Source organism: Microtus oregoni, unplaced genomic scaffold (assembly GCF_018167655.1).
Source record: "Microtus oregoni isolate MIOR12 unplaced genomic scaffold, Mior012 000004F_ref0000308, whole genome shotgun sequence".
Classification (NCBI taxonomy): domain Eukaryota; kingdom Metazoa; phylum Chordata; class Mammalia; order Rodentia; family Cricetidae; genus Microtus; species Microtus oregoni.
In genome coordinates this window covers 31,704,673-31,723,484 of record NW_024543063.1, presented here as the reverse complement: position 1 = coordinate 31,723,484, position 18,812 = coordinate 31,704,673, and the positions used below count along the sequence as shown (strand labels likewise).

The window sequence follows — 18,812 nt, the reverse complement described above, 5'->3', positions numbered from 1 at the left end:
CTTGGTCCACTGTCTCCATTTTGGTTCTAAAAGCCCAGAAAACTTTCTAGAGGCTATAGCTTCTATACTGAGCCTACCTGTTGTGATGAGGTCCACAAAGTGACATAGCCACCACCTGCCCCCCGCCCCCCAGTCACCCTTTGCTGGGGGTGGGAGGATACAGAGACTTCTGATTTCCCTTTCTGGTCCTGTGACGGTGTCCGGTCCTACGGATTGCCTGGGATTGGAGCAGGTATTGTCCTTGCCTTGGACTGGGCTGGAGTTACCAGGCAGCTGTGTTATGTGATCCGTGCAGCAAGATGACAGGAAGAACCTTATGTACCAAACTGTTTATTAATCTTGCTGTGTTGTAGCCTGCAGTAGCTCTGCTCTAGGACTCAGCACATATAGAAAAATGCAAGGACCCAAGTGGTCCATAGCCATGGTGACCAGCTGACCAGCAAAATCAACAGTCACAGGAAGGGCAGCTGGTGGCTTACAAAGGTCACTTAGGTGGTGAGGCTGAGCCACTGTCCGGCCGCAGGTGCTGGGGTGCAGCAACTATTCCACCATCTGTCACTCATATTGCAGGAGAGAGAAGAATGGCACTGGTCCTAGCTTCTCTCTGCCCTTCAGTGAGGTCAGCTCCACCAGGCTCACACACTCCACCACCTCAGCCCGTAGCTGGCTCAGCAGTTCACAGGCAGCACGCATGGTTCCTGGGGTGAAGGGACAAGGGAAGAGAACATAGTAAGACTCTTTGCTGAGTCAGCACCCCAGACAGAGCTTGTCCCTTTGAAACCCATGGCTCTCACCTCCAGTGGCCAGGAGATCATCTACAACAACCACTCTTTGCCCAGGTTCTAAGGCGTCTTTCTGAATTTCCAGCTCAGCCTGCAGACAGGAAATAGAGTCTAGGAGTTAACAAGTGACCACCACCCCTAGCTTTTCCACATTTCCTAGTGGCATAAAACGGGTTTCAAACTTTCCCACACTGACTCCTAGACAGCTACCCACCTACCTTGCCATACTCCAGGGCATAGGAGGCTGACACTGTGGGGCCCGGCAGTTTCCCACGCTTCCGGATGAGCACACAGCCCAGGCCCAGCTCCTGAGCGAGGGAGGGGCCAAACAGGAAGCCCCTGGAGTCCAGGCCTGTTAGGGTGAGAGAGGGGTGTTGTTGGAGCTGAGGGGTGTGGGATTTCCAAGAGACCTAGTATTGAGAGAACAGTACTGGCCAGAAATACTAGGTCTTACTAGCTATAGCTAGAAGGCGCTGATGGCTGCTGGGTAGCTTCTTAGTCTTGGGGGTGTTATCTGCCTTCTGTATAGCTCAGGGACATCTACGCTTTTGCCACCTCTTTTTTATTTGAGACAGGGTTCTTCTGTAGCTTTGGAGCCTGTCCTGGAACTTGCTTTGTAGATCAGGCTGGCCCTGAACTCAGAGATCTGCCTCCTGGGATTAAAGGCGTGTACTGCCACCACCCTGTTTGACACCTCTCAAATGCAGCACTTTATCTGTAGTACAAGGTACAAGATGGGTCACCTCTGGGGAGGCCTCTGAGTACTTGTCAGGGTCACTCTGTTGTCTGGAGTTCTCACCATCTGGATCATGTCTGACTCCCCTGGTGGACATTCAGCAATCCTTGGGTGTTTCTGAAGCCCAAGCATGGAGCCTGGTACACCACAGGTGATCAGCCCAAGACTGTGTAGGAGAGACACTCCAGGATAGTCCTGAGGGATAAGCAGCCCCTGAAGGCTACCAGACTCTAAGCCCGACCAGGCACGCCCCCTTCTGTCCCAAGGCTACGCATTTTTTAGCATCTAGCTCATCCTAGAGATGAGCTAGCAAGTGACTACCCCTAGCAAGGCGGTCCATTTGGAGGTTCCAAGGCCTTCTTCAAAGTTCTCAAAGCACACATATGCTCCTTACAGTCCTGCCGTCAGGCTGCTCAACCTCCCGCTCTAAAAGAGGAAGGTCAACATGGACAGAGCAGAGTCCATCTCTAATAGGAACAGACACTGAGGTCAGAGGACCTAGCAGGGGTGGGAGACGCAGTAATCATCCAGGGTCAACAAGAAATTAAGGCAGGTAAGAACAGATTGCTAAAGGAGGGTCAGGGGTAGAAAAAAGAGGTGGAGGGAAGCCTGGACAGTGGGGAACCAGCACGGCCTAGCGTGGCCACTCGCCTGCGATGTAGTCGATCTTGCCGCCATGCGTAGACTTAAGGTGACTGGCCAGGAGGCGGATGGAAGCTCGGAAGGAGTCGGGGTCTTTCAGGAGGGGCGAGATATCCCTGGGAACAAGGACGGGCTAAGTGGGGGGCGGAGGCCCAGCAAGAGCCCCCTCACGACTGCCCACGCGCCTGCGCCGGGAGCCGAGCGCAGGGCGCCAACGCCTCGCGGGCTCGTGACCTCACCTGAACAGCACGCCGGGGATGGGGAAATCGGGAAAACTGCGGATGCGTCGCGCTACCAGCTGCAACTCAGGTTCCGCCATAGCCGCGTGCAGCAGGGAGAAAGGGCAGAGGGAGTGTTAGCCGACCGGAGTCACGCCTGTCCGGGAACAAGGGTGGGGCGTCATCGGTGGGCGGGGCTTCTGGGGCGGGGCGTCCTTAGGGAGTGGTCCTGCACGAGGGGCAGCAAGTGAGGGGGCGGGGCCTCTGGGAGCCGTGGGTGGGGGGTGGCCTCTGGCAGGAAGTAGCTCTTTTGCTCGAAACCTAGGTGACATCAAATTGAAAGCCTGGGGTTATTTCTGGGTGGAAAAAGGATATGAGCCTTGGTACCCTTTTGGGTTCTGGCTCCCTCACGCCTGCCTATTCAGTCCCGCTTTCCCCAGGGCCCGCCTTCTGGACCTGGAGTGTACTGTGCTTCCAGCGCGCAGTGTGAGGGAACCGAGACTCAACCCTGCTTTCCCACTAGCCTGGAAGGGAGCTGGCGGATAGCTTCAGGTCCAGAGGTGCAAGTGAATTATGTATGGCCTGGAGTAGAGGGGAAAAGCAGGGTAGCACTTCGGGGGGAGGTGGGGGTAGGGCCACAGACTCTCTTGTGCTTCTGCAGCAAGATGTATCCTTTTCGCTTTGTGGAGGGGACCAGAAGATCTGGACAGAAGACTGGGATCTACCTGCCCAGCATAGTACCTGGGTCTACAGGTAGTGATTGGAAGACTGTCCTCCGAGTTAGCATTATCATCTTCAATGGGGTTGTTATTAATCAAAAGAAATCCTTCAGATTGGGGTTATGTTCTGTCAAAGGAGAGGGTGTGAGGAGGGTCTAGTAGATCCCAACTAATCTCTTCCTCACTCCCACCTCCCTGCCTGCTGCAATTCTTCCTTTTGCGGTGGTCTCTGGAGGTGCTAGAGTACACACGTACAGACACACGTACACACACACGTGTACACACACACACACACGCGGAAGGTTAACTGAAGGGGAAGTTGTCATCCATGCTGGATTAAGACTTTCAGTTAGGGTGATGGAGCTGCTTTGGGGTCATCCATGCTCCTGTAATCAATGAGCTCATTGGACCCAATGGTTCCTTTGGTCTGTCATTGATATTCTATCTGAGGCACACAGATGTTTATGTCTCTCCAGGAGAAGTTCATACAACAGGCACATGGGCCATCTAATGTACAATGTCTCCCATCATCTCTATTCCAAATACCAGGATAGGTGGGCATGGTGGCATATACATTTAATCTCAGCACTCAGGAGGCAGCTATAGGCGGATTTCTGAGTTGGAGCCCAGCCTAACACATCTCCTGTTCATTTATTCTTGGAACAGAATAATTTATTATAAGGGAATTTATTCTCTCAATCTCTCTTCATTATCATTTTCCAACCTTCACAATTCAGCTTCGGCACTACAGTCATTGCACAGATGTGAGAACTTGTTCAGGATGGACAACTCCCGTGAGCCTTCAGGGAAGGGGTTTAGAGATTATATCTTGTAGCCTGCACATGACAGGAGGCAGGTACAGCAGAAGTGGTCCCATAGTGTGCTGAGCCAGAGCCAGAAATTTAGGATGTCATCTTCCTGTCTCTTGAGGGCAGTGACTGACCTCACCTTGGACCAGACAATGAAATATCTTTGTCTCTAGTTTGCAGCCAGTGGGAAAAGGGGGGTGGTCACTCCAGGGAGTTGACATGGGGGTGAGGACTGATGCCCAGGTAGATGTTGGCTCCTTGGCACAGCACTGAAATCTTCACCTTTGTCGATGACACCAAGGTTGAAATATCTGCAGGCACAGTGAGAAGACAAAGTGACAGCTCTTCAGACCCTGGGCTGCAGCACTGGGTCATGGTCAAGGCCAGCAGGGCACTAAGAACTTCTCTTTCAATAGCCAGCTGGGAAGATGGCCACAATGCGAGGGAGCAGACTCCGGATCAGGTCTCCAGTGTATGCAGCCTTGGACCCTTGCTACTGGCTGCAGAGGCCAGCCAACCAGTGGTGGGTGGGCAGAGGACAGCTGGTCTCTTTTGCCCATCAGTCCCAAGGCCAAAGCCTTCTAGGCACTTGCAGGGCTGGCTGGAGATTCTGATCTTGGCTAATGGGGCCAAGAGCACTTCTCAGGGACAGACTCAGGAGGTGTCAGACACTTTCCTAATTTTTCACAGCCTGGTGGTGCCCAATTCTAGAAAATGAAATTCAACAAAATGAACTCAGTTATTCAATCTGGACACAGTTACAAGATGTGGCCCTTCCGCCTCACCCACCCACTTGACCAGAGTGCACACACGGCCATCTCCATGCCTTCCAGAATCCCAGGAATGTGGAGCCCCAGGACCTTCTTCAAGCAGCAGCTCTGGATCTGCAGACAAGGGGGTGGCTGGTGGGGTTGCAATCGGAAAGCAAGTAGCAAGGAAAGTGAGGCCCAGTGAGGGAAGCCTCGGGGTAGAATTGCACCCAACTGCCTGCATCTCAGGCAGCTTACAAGTGGGGGAGCCAGGAAAAAGAGGCTGCTATGCCACAGGGAGACTAGGAAGGAGTTAGACAGACTCCCTGTTAGCTAGACAGACAGACACAGGGGCTCTATGCCTAGGCGATATAGATGATGAATTTCCAAGATGGCCAGCCTCTTCCTCACCCTCCTGACTCTTTACAAAAGCCCAGCAACTTAAGACACAAGCTTTGTAGGCGTCTGTCTCCCACCAGCAGGCCCCCTGCTTTTCAATTGGCTCAACCAGTTCCAGGCCTGTTCAGGACATGTCACACCTTGGGGGCTTGGGGAGGGGCTAGAGTACATAGGAGGGAGCTCTATCGACATAGCAATGGGGAGTCATCCTTGCTGGCTACAGACTTTACAGCATGGCTGCTTTAAGTGACCCCCTCCTTTTCCATGTTCCTGCCTGTAACTCTTCATCCACGGTCCTATGAGAAAGCCTATGCATTCTTTGGTTCCCCAGAGTAAACACTGGTGGGATGTACCTCCCTTTGTTATTGGGACTTTAGGAGGAGGGGTCGATGTTTCTATCTCCCCTGGGAAGGAGTTTAACAATAACCAGCAACACAGGCACCAGTCTGTGAACGCAGTGAAGAAGTTGGTCCCAGTGAGACCCTCAGAGGAGGCTGGGGCCAACATGGATAATTAAATCCACTTAAAACCTGAGAGAGTTCTAGAAGGAATTCTAGACCCAAAAAGAACAGAGTTAAACATGGCTTCTTGGTAGCAGCATTTTCTCAGGTGGGCTCTGTTAGCTAGAGGCAAATGTGTTTCATTTAAGAGAGGCTTCCTGACTCAGCTTTAACTGAAAAAACTTTGCAGCCCTTTTAAGAGGCCCCACCACAAACACTTAAATGGTGTTATGAATAGCCGACAGCAAGCTTCTTGGTGGTAGTAGGAACTCTGAAACTCCACAGAGTTGTAGCAATAAACATGGCTCCTGCCAGTACCTCTGCCATGAAGCTAGACTCTCAGAAAGCTAAGGAATGGGGTGGATCCAGTTGTCAAAGCCACTTTAGTGCTAGCCATATGGCTTAGCAAATTAAAGACTCATGTGGTCAGAGAAAGAGAGATAGACAGTAAAGATAGATTCAGATGGGGAAAAAAAACTCTAAACAGTTTAGAGTGTGTTTAAAAATATATGTAGGCTTGGGAGAGAAAAGAAAAAGGATAAAGTCCTTAAAATAAAAAAGAAAGAGAGTAGTTGGGTGTGGTGGCTCACACCTTTAATCCCAACACTTGTGAGGCAAAGGCAGGCGGATCTCTGTGAGTTCAAGGACAACCTGGTCTACATAGTGAGTGTCAGGACAGCCAAAGATATATAGAGAAAGCTAGTCTCAAAAAACCAAAAATTAAAAAATAAAAATAGAAGAAATAGAGTTTAAAATAAAGCCATGCAAAGATGAAAAATACATAGAGAGTCTGGATACTGAATGTTATTGTGTTGTCTTTGAATGGTTTGATGGCTGAGGAAGGAACAACAGCTGCTAAAAGACACTTGATTACAAATGCTGCTAGATTAATAGAACATATATATTTTGAAAATGCTTTGACTTCGAATTTTAAGTCAAAAGACATGTTACTTTGGAGAAGAGGTTTTGCTTTTGTTTCCACAGGAAATGGGAGGCTGTGGATTCATTGTGGGTTAAGAAAAATCAGATTTGATCAAGGAAGACCCCCTGAAAAGTCTCCAATAGGGTAAGATGGCCCAGATGAGTTTTACATCCAGAACAGATTCAAGACTGCTGGCTGAGTTGATTAAGCCTCAGAGAATATTCCAGTTAGGACTTGACCATACTTCAAATTTTTCTTTAGGTCCCCATAAGATTATCAGCATCCCTAATCAGCAGGAAGTAGCCTAGAAAACTACGTCCATATTCCCAAAAAATGAATTATGGATGTTTTTCTTGTTTAGAGTGTTGATTACAAGTTGTTATGGATAAAGGTCAGGAATAAAGCTAAACAAAGGATATTAGATTCAGAGTTCTTATTTTAAAAGGGGGGGGGGAGTGCTGTGGGGCAATGGCCTTTTATCCTGTCACTTACATTATTTTTAATAAAATGCTGATTGGCCAGTAGCCAGGCAGGAAGTATAGGTGGGGCAACAGCGATCAGGCAGAAAGTAGAGGTGGGGCAACAAGAATTCTGGGAAGAGGTTAGTTTGAGTCTGCAGTAGTGACCCAGATGTAGAAGAAGCAAGATGTGACTGCCTGCCAAAAAAGGTACCAAGCCACATGGCTAACATAGACAAGAATGGGCTAGTTTAAGTTATAAGAATCAATTAATAAGAAGCCCAAGCTACTGGGCCAATCAGTTTTAGAATAAAAAAAGTTAATAAGAAGCCTGAGCTAATAGGCCAACAGGTTTATGATTAATGTAGACCTCTGTATGTTTTTTGGGGGGACTGAACAGCTGTGGGACTGGGCAAGACAGAAACCTCTGTCAACAGGAGACCGTGCCCGGACCTGAACAAGGCTATTCACCCTCCAATAGTCCTCAGCAGTAATGGGATATTGTGTGTTTCCCTCCCATACTGATCAGAACAATGATTTCTATTTTGGTGCTTGAATGCACCTTGCCAGGCTGAGCTGCATGTATACAGGGAGCCAAGGTGTCCTCATGGCATGGGACAAGCACACGTAGTCAAGCACAGGCAAGCCTTGGCATGCATGCATGCATGGACCACTCACCATAACAGCCTGGTTACACACATTGAGCTGGGGCTGTCCTGGGACCAAGGACATCTGGTGCTGCTGGACAACTGGGGTGATCCTGCTGAGGGCATCCTGATATTCATCACTGGCAAAGCTAGAGAGAAGGCGGTTCTGGTTACAAGGCTATTGTGTCCAAGGTCAATCTGCTCCTGGCAGGCAGCTCAGGAGGTTCACAGACATTCTAGGACATGAAGTGGTCTAGTTTGGAAAGCCTGAGACCTCGTGTTGGTCTCTAGAGGTGGGAAGAGCAAGGGTGGCAGTCTGAAGTCAGAGTGGGCTACGGGCTCCCACCATGAGCCTCCCTGGACAGCTGTCTGTACTGTGAGCTGCTCTCCTGTTGTCAGACTCCACAAGGGAGGGAAATGAGGGCCTAGGAGGCTGAGCCATGGCAGCGAGTCCTCCTCTGTTACTGCCAACATGACCTGTGTGTGATGAGAACCCAGTGGTGTGGGTCGGAGACTGGGCCTCTCCACAAGAACTGCCACAACAGTGGTACTATTCTGAAACATATACACATATGACACATGCTTTTTCCTTAGAAGGAACTGTCTTATGTTGAGAAGGGATCAGGTACAGATGGAGAGAAAACACATACAGCCCTAAAGTTCCAGCACAAGCCTCCAGCATTTGATTCATTTTTGACTAAGGTTAATGGAGCTGGGTGCATGCCTTTAACCCCAGCACTCGGGAAGCAGAGGCAGATGGATCTCTGTGAGTTCGAGGCCAGCCTGGTCTACAGAGCTAGTTCCAGGACAGGCTCCAAAGCTACACAGAGAAAACCGCACAGCCATCTGCTGGACTGTCAGGGAATCTTTAGCTGAGTGTGAAGCAAACTAATAGCACACTCACTGTGTGACGTACAACACACACCACTGATATGCTCACAACGGAATAAAGAGGGCAGAGCCTGGGGCCGTGTACATACAGGGTGCCGAGCTCAGGCTGCAGACGAATCTCAGCTATCTGCAACTCAGGCTCTGACAAGCCATGGGCAGAGAGAATTCTGCATGTGAACCAAGTCCTCAGATTTCTTTGTGTCTCAGGATGACTGGTGAGAAGATGACCATAAGCTCCCTACCCTGCAAGTATCCCAACCATCACTGTGACCCTCAAGGGGCCTGAAGGCCTTCAGAGGCTTAGGCTGTCCTCCAAGCTTGTGCTGGATTTGGGTGCTCCCTGATGATAGCAGGGCCACTTCCAGTACAGCAACCTCCTAGAAAGAGGACTTAGGCTCCTGGGGCACAGTTATGTCCTGGGGAAGAGGCATCTCAGGATGAGAGATTCCCCAAGGACCCAAACTGCTCAGCACAAGTTAGATGTGGGTAAATGAAGCAGGGGGCATCACTAAAAGACACCGTGAACCTTGGGTTGATCCTGAGGACATGAGGCCAGTGGTGGTCAATTACATAGGCACTTATCTTATAGGTCAGCCAGTCAAGCCTGCAACCCCACCATCCCTTATCAACAGAGCTCCCATGGTTCATGACATTCATGTGCTAGTGGGTCTTTAGGAAATACCAGTCTCTGCCTGAAGAAAGGAAAGGAGGCTCCCCACCGTGGCAGTTTGGAAGCCAGAGGGTTGAAGTTGGGGCACTGCAGAAGACCACACTTCCTCTAGAGAACCTGAGAGGCACCTTCCTGCCCGGTCCAGCCCCTTGGCTCATCTCTGCTTAGTCCTTAAGCAGTCTTCCCCCACTTGATGTCTCTGTCCCTTTTCTCTCAGAATAATGCCCCACCACTCTCCAGGATGACTTCATTGTCATCTTGACCTTAACAATATCTACAAGACCCTATTTCCAAAAGGTTGCCTTCTGAGGTGCTGGAGACAGAGAGCTACTCACACAGGATGTAGGAGCAGCCTTAGGGACCTTCCTGGTGTCTTAAAGTCCTCTGTTTGATAATCTATTACCAAGTCCTAGCCTGTCACTGAGAAGGCTGTGCCTTCCAATCTGGCAGGAGTGCTATAGGACACAGGACTTGTATACCCTAGGCACCTACCACCCTGTTAAGAGAGCCATTAGCCTCCCGGGGAGAAGCAGAGTGAATTGGGCCAGAGTTGGCTTCGGAGTTGTTAGTAGATCTGGAGTTTGGTGGATGTGATGCCAGTCACTGACTGTGTGCACAGTGACGTTCAAATCTCGCTGAGAATAGGAGAAGGTAGGAGCAGTGTCCTTGAACCCTGCAGTGGCTATTTAGCTCACCAGAATTGGTCACTGTGGGTAGCCAGTGGGGACCACTAGAAACCCTCAGCTCCAGGATGCTGGCCATCACCTGAAGCACTTTACTCCAGAATCTAGGATCATGTCCCTGAACATCCTCACTCTCTTTCCCTCCTGTCAGTCCGAGGGCTATTCAGTGCAGACAGATGTATCCTAAGCCTGGATCCCTCACTCCTGCTGTTGGCCATCCCTGAAGGTACTAAGAGTATAGGACCCATTGCTAAAGGCTATCAGTGGACTGGACCTACAAGGGGCAGAGATGAGAAGCAACCAGAAAAGGAAAGCAAGAAGGGAGCTCCCAGAGAGCAAGGCAGCCATGGCCCAAGGTGGAAATGTAGCTTTCTGGGAATTGGTAGGTTCTACATCAGCCTTAGATGGGCGCCTAGAGTTCTGGTTCCATCCCTCTGTGTGGTTCATGTTCTTACAAAGACATACATACTCCTTTGAGACCAGAGGAATAACTCCAGGGAAGACAGGTTACCAGATGTGGCTCTCACCTTTGGCCTAGCTGGCCAGTGTCTCCTCTGGAGCGTGGAGACCCTGCCCCTGCCTCACCTGAGTGGGAATCTCTCCCCTGGGTCACGTCCCAGGTGGAAGATCAGGGGTAGCTCCGTGTGTTCTTCCTGGGAATGGGTTGTGACTCCTAAGACATTCTGACCAGGGCAGAAGTCAATGCCCTGCAACGAAAAGCATAGAGACCAAGTGAGCATCCTAGAGCCAGAGCCCACGCTGCAGGAGATGCCCTGCTGGTCCTGTTCTTCACACATCCTCCATACCCGGTGCCGCAGTGTTCATTGGTGGACTGGAGTCGGGTACAGTATGGCCACCTGGTTGAAGGGAAAGGCTTCAGGCTGACAGCTGCTCAGCAGCTCACTCTGGGTGTCTGCCCAAGTTTTCCTGTACCCTTTTATGGGAAAAAGCTCTTTACAGTAGCCTAGGCAGTTAGGCTGGAATCCCAGCATTTAGGAAGTAGAAGTAGGAATATGATGAGTTTGAAGTCAGCCTGGGCTACATGAGAGTCTCAAAACAAAATGAAACAGTCTGGGCAGTTCCATATCTTGACTTTGACCACTGGTTCAGAGGAGCGCTCCTGAGAAGGCCATAAAGCTCTCAGTGTGGGGTTGGAGAGAAGGCTCAGTGATTAAGAGCTACTCTTCTAGAGGATCCAGGTTCAATTCCCTGCACCCACATGACGGCTCACAACTATCTGTAAATTCCAGTCCCAGGGAATCTGACACTCTCACACAGACATGCACACAGGCAACACACCAATGTACATAAAATAAAAAAGCTCTCAGTGTGTGGCCAGGGGGAACAGTGAGCCTCTCAGAAGGGGATGAGTCAGGATGAGTCACTAGACCAGAGAGGAAGAAAGGACCTTTTGCTTGAAAGCTGAGAGACCCAGAGCTGAACATGGAAGCTGAAGGCTACAAACAGCTGTGACCAAGAGACTCAAGAGAAGAGCACAGACTACAAATAACCCTGATTTTTGCATTCAGAAGTACAGAGAGAAGGCTTAACAAGTACTTATGTATGCAGCATGGAGCCAATCCCTAAGGCTTCTTGTGGGATAACTCGGCTGCTGAAGTTATCTCTCCTAGTCACAGCTTGGTTCCATTACAGTGGTTCCCGTCTGCAAGCTTGTCTTTTGCCTCGACCTTCCCTCCCAGATCTCCTGGTTACTCTTTAGGGTGCACTGATGGGAAATGGGGAATGTCCCAAATCAAGCCTCCAACAGTCCTAGACAGAACTGTGAGGCAGGAGCTTACTCTAAGTACTGTAACTCAGGGGCCCTAGTGCCAGCCATGTTGACAGTGAGAGACAACACTGTTCACATTTTCAGTGGTTGGACTGAAAAGTGCAATGCAGTGTAGCTCACTAACAAATGTCTCTAACACCTTATACAAAACCCCTGTGCTGGTGTTACAGTGTGCAGTTATATAAACCCCTGTGCTGGTGTTACAGTGTGCAGTTATATAAACCCCTGTGATGGTGTTACAGTGTGCAGTTATATAAACCCCTGTGATGGTTGTACAGTTTTTAAAGCAGGGAGGCCATAGGCTATGAAGTTCCATGTGCACTGAGCTGAAGAGACAAGTTGGAGGCTGGAAGGACAGGCTACCTTCCAATCAAAGTGGGCTCCAGAATCTGGGCCTCCTGGAAGCCCTGCCAGGGGACAAACAAACACTGCACAGCAGGGAGCCACCGCTGTTAGCATGAAAATGTTAAACAGTGGAGAAGTACCCAAGTCTAGATGGAGCACATAAATTATAATTTGGATGCAAATCAAATAAGCTATTTAATTAAGATTCCGCTAATTGGTCTAGGAGCTCTCTTACAGCTGTGTTGTCTGAGCGCCTCACCCCGGGGCACTGGCAGGGAAGTCTGCCTGTAGTGCATTAGGCTTTATCGTCCCCACAGAGCTGGACTCTGGTCTGGCTCTGGAAGCACAGATGGACGGCACAGGCAGGATGCTGGAAATCAAACACTGAGTGTGCAGAGGTGGTGAGGGACACAAACCCTCTGATGGTGAAGGTTCAGGTATTGTAGCAGCTGAGGTCTGAAGCTAGTTCACTGAGCAATCTGAGGCTGTTAAGACAATGCCAGGAATTCCAGAAATGAATGCAAAAAGACCTGGGCTGTTCTCACACCTGCAGAAGTTCACGTTAGCAGGGGGCGGATTGTGACCTTTTGCCTTTAAAAAACAACCCTCCCCTTCTAGCTGGGCTTCAGTTCTAAAAGCCAGATCGTGGGAACTCAGAACAGCTGCAGTTTAAATTAAAAAAAAAAAATCACCTAATTAAAAAAGAAAGAAAATAAAAAGAGCTGGGGAAGTAGTGGTGCACACCTTTAATCCCAGCACTTGGGAGGCTGATCTCTTTGAGTTCAAGACCAACCTGACCTACAGAGCAAGTGCCAGGACAGGCTCCAAGGCTACACAGAGAAATTCTGTTTCAAAACAAAACAAAAAGATCTGGGTAGCGGTGGCACACACAATCCTAGCATTTGGGAGGGAAGCAGAGGCAGGCAGATCTCTGAGTTTGAGGCCAGCCTAGTCACAAAGTGAGTTCCAGGACAGCTAGGGCTACACAGAGAAACCCTGTCTCGGAAAAACCAAATCAAAACAAAAAACCCTGCTCCAAATGGGTCTGGCACCCTTGTCCATCTCTGTATTTTCTCCTCACTTCCCACCAGGCCTGGCTGGTTTCTAGCACTGGGTTGCGAGGAAGGGATGTTAAAGCTCCCACTAAAGGGTGGGGCCTACTTGTCACTGTATCGAGGACCTGCCCATTAGTCTATATGGAAAAATCACACCAAGGAATCCTGGGTTCCACTGGTCCCAGGACCAAGTAGGAAGTGGAGCAGGCTAGCCATTCAAGTGACCTGGAGTAGAATGTGCAGGCTATAATGCCTCGGTGTTCTTCTGATGGAAGCTCCACCCTGACCCCTGGCATCCATATAGCCAAAGAGTCTGGGATGTTCTGGTGGAAGTCCTACCCCAAACCCCCTTCTTCATCTCTCTCCAAACCCTGCTGCATTTCAGAAAGCCCATCAAATGATGACCCCTTCCCCAGAGATGCTCAAGACCACTACCACAGGGTTTAAACTGCCCTCCAGAAAACAGACTCATGTTTTTTTGATCTCTCTTCCCCATCTCCTTCCTTGGGTGGAGGGGGGGCGCAGAAGATCATCCAGGAGTGTTTTACCCATTAAACCTGGGTTTTTTCTAATTCAGTTTGATTTGGTCTGATTGGATTGCTGTGTCGGCGGAGAGGCTTATAAGGTGCAGGAACTTTTCACTTAGGTCTGGCCTTAGAGCAAGAGTGGGGCCAAGGTACAGAGGGACCCTAGTGGGACAGCCATATAGACTCTAAATAAGCCTTCTCCCTATGTGTTTGCCATCAGGAGGGGACAGTGAGCAGATCCATGATTTCCAGCCCGTGGACTTGTGTCCCAGGGGCAGCTCAGATGGCATGAATTTGTCCTTCGTGGGATTCCTCCTCAGCTTCAAAACAGCCTGTGGAGACCCTAGCATCTGAAATAAGAGCACTGTGTACAGGGTGCAGAGGAGCTTGTGACAGCATGAGTCCTCCACAGGCTGACCCGCAAAACTATGCAGGTAACATAAGGCCAAGAAACCAGGGCCTATGTTAGTGGCACAGGGCCGTGAAGGCCTGGGTCCATCAGGTAAACCCAAGACCGATGTTGGCTCTTCTGGGCCTAGCTGTAACCTTTAACAGGTGACCCACTGTATAGACCTCAGTTCTCTATGTAACATGGGCCTCTCAATTTAAGATTAAGAGGGTGGGATTGATGGACCCTGGTCTCCTGACGTGACTGGAGTAGGCTAGGAGCCAACTTGTTTTTGGTCGTGGTGTTTCATCACAGCAACAGAAACCCTGACTAGAACACAGTGTCAATGGCATGGCAGGCCAATGTTTAGGATGGCCCTGAGGCAGTATGGGTCGGAAAGGGGATGGATGAAACATGGGTTTTGGACATTATCCTAGGCTGCCCAAAACTTCTAAACAAGGCACTGGGGAGTCATACCTTTGAGTTATGGCCACATGCCCACCTGGGTATATGCTGTTTACCTGCCCAGCTAAGCCTGGCATCCTGCCCAGCCCAAAGCCCTGCATAGCTGGAGCCTCCTGAGCTGAGACATTTGTGGTTTGCTTCCTAGTTGGTTCAGAATGTTCTAGTATTTGGGTTTTTCATTAAGTAAATGTCTTCCCTATTAAGGCACATTAGTAGGTTTTCAAGTGTTTAAAGACCTTGGGAAGCCTGAGGGGATGGAGGAGGTAGGTCCAGCAGCTTGCAGGACAGAAGGCCTATGGCAGCCCCGCATGGGCCAAGGAGCCAGCAGGAGCCTAAGCTATATGTGGGGTGGCACTTCACCTTCAGACCGCGAACAGGCACAAAGATGTGGATATGGGTGCTGCCATTTGTGGGTATTAGCATCTGGGCTTGAGCAGGCCACCACCCGTGAGGCCAGTCTTAGAAGGAGCAAGAAACGGGGCGCTAAGGAGAGGCTTAGGGGCATGGTAGATAATGGGGCGCTCCACCTGAACCTGGGCCTTGTGCTCTCTGAAGACCTCCTATGAAGGTAGGACGTTCCAGGAGAGTATGTGTCCCCTAGTGTCTTTCTCTGTAGGATACCTCTCATATACCCTAGCATTTCCCAGGGAGCCCAAATCACACAGGAGAGAAAGAAGTGTGCCTAGCCTTTATCCCTGGATACCTGCACATGATAACTGAGAATGGGTAGGTCCCACAGGGCCACACGAAGAAGGGAGGCTGTAGGGCCATGGCACCTCCCCTGGTGGTAGCTTAGAAGTAGATAAATCACGGTTCTCCAGGAATCTCCCAGGCTTGTACTCAGGGGCCTGTACCTGTCTGAACTCCTCCCAGGAGTTGGTCCAAGTCCAGAAGTAGGCCTTGTACTGGCCAAGAGTGACTGCCATCAGTGTGTTGCCACGGTAATAAAATATGGGCCTGTTGTGTTGAGGAGAGAAAGAATCATGACCAAGTCCATGTATTCATGTGTGGGGCTCTGGCTGGGGAGTGGTGAGCTGCCCATGCGGGCATCAGCTAATACTTCAAAGATGTACTAAGGTCTCATAAGTGCAAAAGGTAGGAGGGGTGGGGGTGAGTGGCTCAGTAGAATGCTTTCCTAGCAAGCATAAGGTCCTGGGGACCCACATGGCACTGTGTATGTGTATGTGTGGTAGCCAACAAGGCTATAGGGATTGACCCAAGTCATTCCCTGTTTGTTTCGGCCTTTGGTGAGGCAAAGCCAGGCTCTAGGAGGTTGGGCTGGCAAAGGAGTTGAACTGGTGACAATGATCCTCCTTCTTGGAAATCAGATGGGTCTGGGACTGGAAGAAGCCCTCCTCCCAAGCCTTAAGATGCTTTCCTTAAGAGTCAGGGTTTCCCAGTGTCCCAATGGACCCAGGCTGGTTTCCTTCCCAGCGTATACAAGGGTCTAGCTGCGAGGTCCCCCCGGTCCCATCTTGTCTCCCTCTGTTTTCACATGTATTCTTTCTTCCTTCCGTATGGGTCATAGCTAGTCAATGAGGAAGTTATAGCCTGTGAGCAGCCCTGGGCCCCATCCTGAAGAGTGGGAGCAAGGGAGGTAGGACTGGGGCTGAAAAGGATGCTGTGTAGTACCAACCTGTCCATCACGTGGCCCTGGAGCATGGTGGGGAGTAGGTTAAGTCCGTCGATTACCCTGTCACTAGGTGGGTTCAGGCCTGCAAGGGACAGGCTGGTGGTAAAGAGGTCCATGATGCTTCCCAGCTGGCGGCTGACCTGAAATAGATGTAGTACTCCTTTGAGGCGTCCTGAGCAGATGGTGCTGGGGGGCTGGAGCCTGAGGTGCTGAACACCCGGTTCTCCTCTGGGTCAGCAGGTATGCACACATGCTCCAACATGTACATACCTGCCACATACCATGGGGGGGGCGGGTCACGGCCAGGATTGAGAGAAGTCACGGGGCTCCTGGGTGGTAAATGGGATTTAGACTGCATATCTGACTCAGAGTCAGGTCACATTCATGCCCCGCTACATGTGGATCGGCTGTCATAGCTAGACCCAGAATGCTAGTAGCTCCTCCTGACTTTTTTTTTTATAATTTATTTTTTATTCACTTTAAATAATTTATTTTTATGTCATGTGCATTCATGTTTTGTCTGCAAGTATGTCTGTGTGAAAGTGTCAGATCTCCTGGAGCTGGAGTTACAGTTAGGAGCTGCTATGTGGGTGCCAGGAATTGAACCCAGGTCTTCTAGAAGAGCAGCCAGTGCTCTTAACTGCTGAGCTATCTCCAACCCCTCCTCCTGGCTCTTTACACCACAAGGGTCCCACCTTTCAAGGCTTAGCTGCCCCAAGAGAGTAGGCAAGGTTCACTTTAACACTTGACACCAGAAGGCTACAGTGAGCTTTGCACATCAAAAGAGCAGAGGCCAGGAAAGTCCCAGAAGTAGCAAGGAAGTCAGGTGGAGAGGAACCAACCCAAATGGTGCTGCCTCCTGCTCTCCCCACTCAGAAGCTCCAGGAGAGCCAGGGGCGCTTGCGGGACCCACTACTGTCCATCTGTAGATGCATTAGCTCTGTGGGAAGAGTCTTTGTTTTCTGTTCGTGTTCAAGGGCAGCCCCAGTCAATAGGTGATTGGGGGGTCTTCTGTGGCTCTGCCTCCTTGGTAACACTGAGCTCTAAGTACTTCTGTCCTGGAGACAGGGAGTGTGCTTATCTCTTTTTCTTGACCTCTGTGGCTTGGGAAGGTCAGTGTCCAAGGAGCACAGCCTCTGGAGAAGGGTGTTTGTGGTCCTCTAGGAAGACAGGACTCCACAGCAGCCAGTCAGGACCTCACCCATGTTCAGTTTAGACCTCACTTCTCTTACCACTTCCTGCCAGCTAGAGAGACTAGTGAATAAACCTTGAACAAACCCGGCCAGACCTGACCGAGGAACCTCTGTTCCCCTACGGTTTGCTGAAATCCTCCACCTCTGTGTTGAAACTCCAGCCCCTTACTGCCATTGCCTAACACATCGCCTGCATCCTGATAGCTTGGGGGCAGAGCAGTTTCTAAAGATAAAATGGCCTTATTTGGACAAACAGCTCCAGAAGAGACCCTTGCAATCTGCACGTACTCTTGTACCTAACTCCTCATTCCCAAACCCCACAACCTCCCCTATAAAAGATCCCAACCAGCTCTCCCCGCCCCCACCCCGTAGACCCCTCCTTCACTGTCTGTCCTTTACTGCTAGAAATAAAAGTCCTATCTGTTGAAGTTGGTCAGACTCTTTCCTGCCTTTTGTCTCTTTACTCTGTACCCCAAAATCTAACAGACATGACTTACCATATAACAGGGTCCCTGACTGACATGGACACTCTTCTATAGAGTCTGCTTGGGAATGGGACATTCTTACAGGTGCCAGTCCCCCTACCTACGGCAGCAGGGGAACAACAAGGGCCTTCTGAGTGGTTCATGGTCCCTTCTAAGTATTTCCCTCCAAAAAAGAGGGAATGGGGTTGCAGATCCAGAAACTTAAATCATTTGGAAACAAATAAGAGAAGGGAGCATGTCCCTGGCTGAGGGATTGAAAGGAGGGGATCTGACAGCTCTGTCAGTACACAGAGCTGAGCTCAGGGAGCTCTTTGTGATACTGTACTCAGCAGCAGGAGGTTGCTGTGAGCTCTTCCAGATGAAGCTGCATCAAAGGCTGCAATTATACCCCTGCTGCCAGGTGCTAAGTGTCTGCTGCAGGGCGGATGAATGTCGGGGTGTTTTAAGTTATTACGGAGCACAGCGTAAATCCCATGGAAACCCATTCCAGTTTGTTGTCTTGTGGGAAGCATGGTGAAAAGAAAGCCACAGCTCTTTCTCCCCTCAGAAGGCAAGGCTGTGTGCCTTTGACTCCAGTGTCAAACCTTGTTTTTCCTCAGCTGGTGCCAGAGGGCACCTGGCAGGAACAGCTGTGGAAGCAGATGCTCTTGAGCCCAATGGACTTAAGTTCAGTGGGCTAGGCATCCCTGGCCTGCAGGCAGCTCCAGCTCCCTTTTCCCAGTTACCTCTCTGCGCTTTGCCAGTACCAGGTGGGAGTGGATTTTAACCTATGATTGGTTATGGCTCCTCATGGTGGAACAAAGGCCATACCAAGCGTCTCTTCCCTGGAAAATCTCATGAGTCTCCTGTGTCTCCATTCCTCACGCAATGATAATGATAACTGGCTCAGTGCTCCCACAGCTACATGAGAGCTGGGAGCGATGACCTTAGGAAATGAAGAGTTCCCTCTCTTCCACAGGTGCAGCTGTGGGCCAGGTCCCTTTCATACAGGTTAGATGGTCATGGCAGTCTGTATGTCCATTAGGATTCCAGTAGCCGTGTTTCTTCTACATGTGATGTGTTTACTGCATGGTCACTCTGTTCTACAGAGGGAGTTGGCCAGACGAC

At 50.2% G+C, this 18,812-nt stretch overlaps 2 protein-coding genes across 3 annotated transcripts in view; both read right to left on the bottom strand.

Moving 5' to 3' along the window:
* Nucleotides 1-314: 314 nt before the first annotated feature.
* Nucleotides 315-2,561, bottom strand: Aprt (adenine phosphoribosyltransferase). Its single transcript, XM_041650466.1, has 5 exons — nt 2,400-2,561; nt 2,170-2,276; nt 1,001-1,134; nt 795-873; nt 315-698 (listed from the first exon to the last, which is right to left on the bottom strand). The coding sequence occupies exons 1-5, from the start codon at nt 2,477-2,479 to the stop codon at nt 556-558; spliced, it is 543 nt and encodes a 180-aa protein (XP_041506400.1). The 5' UTR covers nt 2,480-2,561; the 3' UTR covers nt 315-555.
* Nucleotides 2,562-3,204: 643 nt separating this feature from the next.
* Galns (galactosamine (N-acetyl)-6-sulfatase) overlaps nt 3,205-18,812 on the bottom strand; it is a 32,307-nt gene continuing 16,699 nt past the window's right edge. For both annotated transcript variants that reach the window (XM_041649940.1, XM_041649941.1), the window contains exons 11-15: nt 16,031-16,167; nt 15,249-15,351; nt 10,411-10,532; nt 7,613-7,730; nt 3,205-4,613 (exon numbers count right to left, since the gene is read on the bottom strand). In XM_041649940.1, coding sequence (XP_041505874.1) covers nt 4,527-4,613; nt 7,613-7,730; nt 10,411-10,532; nt 15,249-15,351; nt 16,031-16,167 — 567 coding nt within the window. In that variant the 3' untranslated portion in view covers nt 3,205-4,526. The remainder of the gene's footprint in view (nt 4,614-7,612; nt 7,731-10,410; nt 10,533-15,248; nt 15,352-16,030; nt 16,168-18,812) is intronic.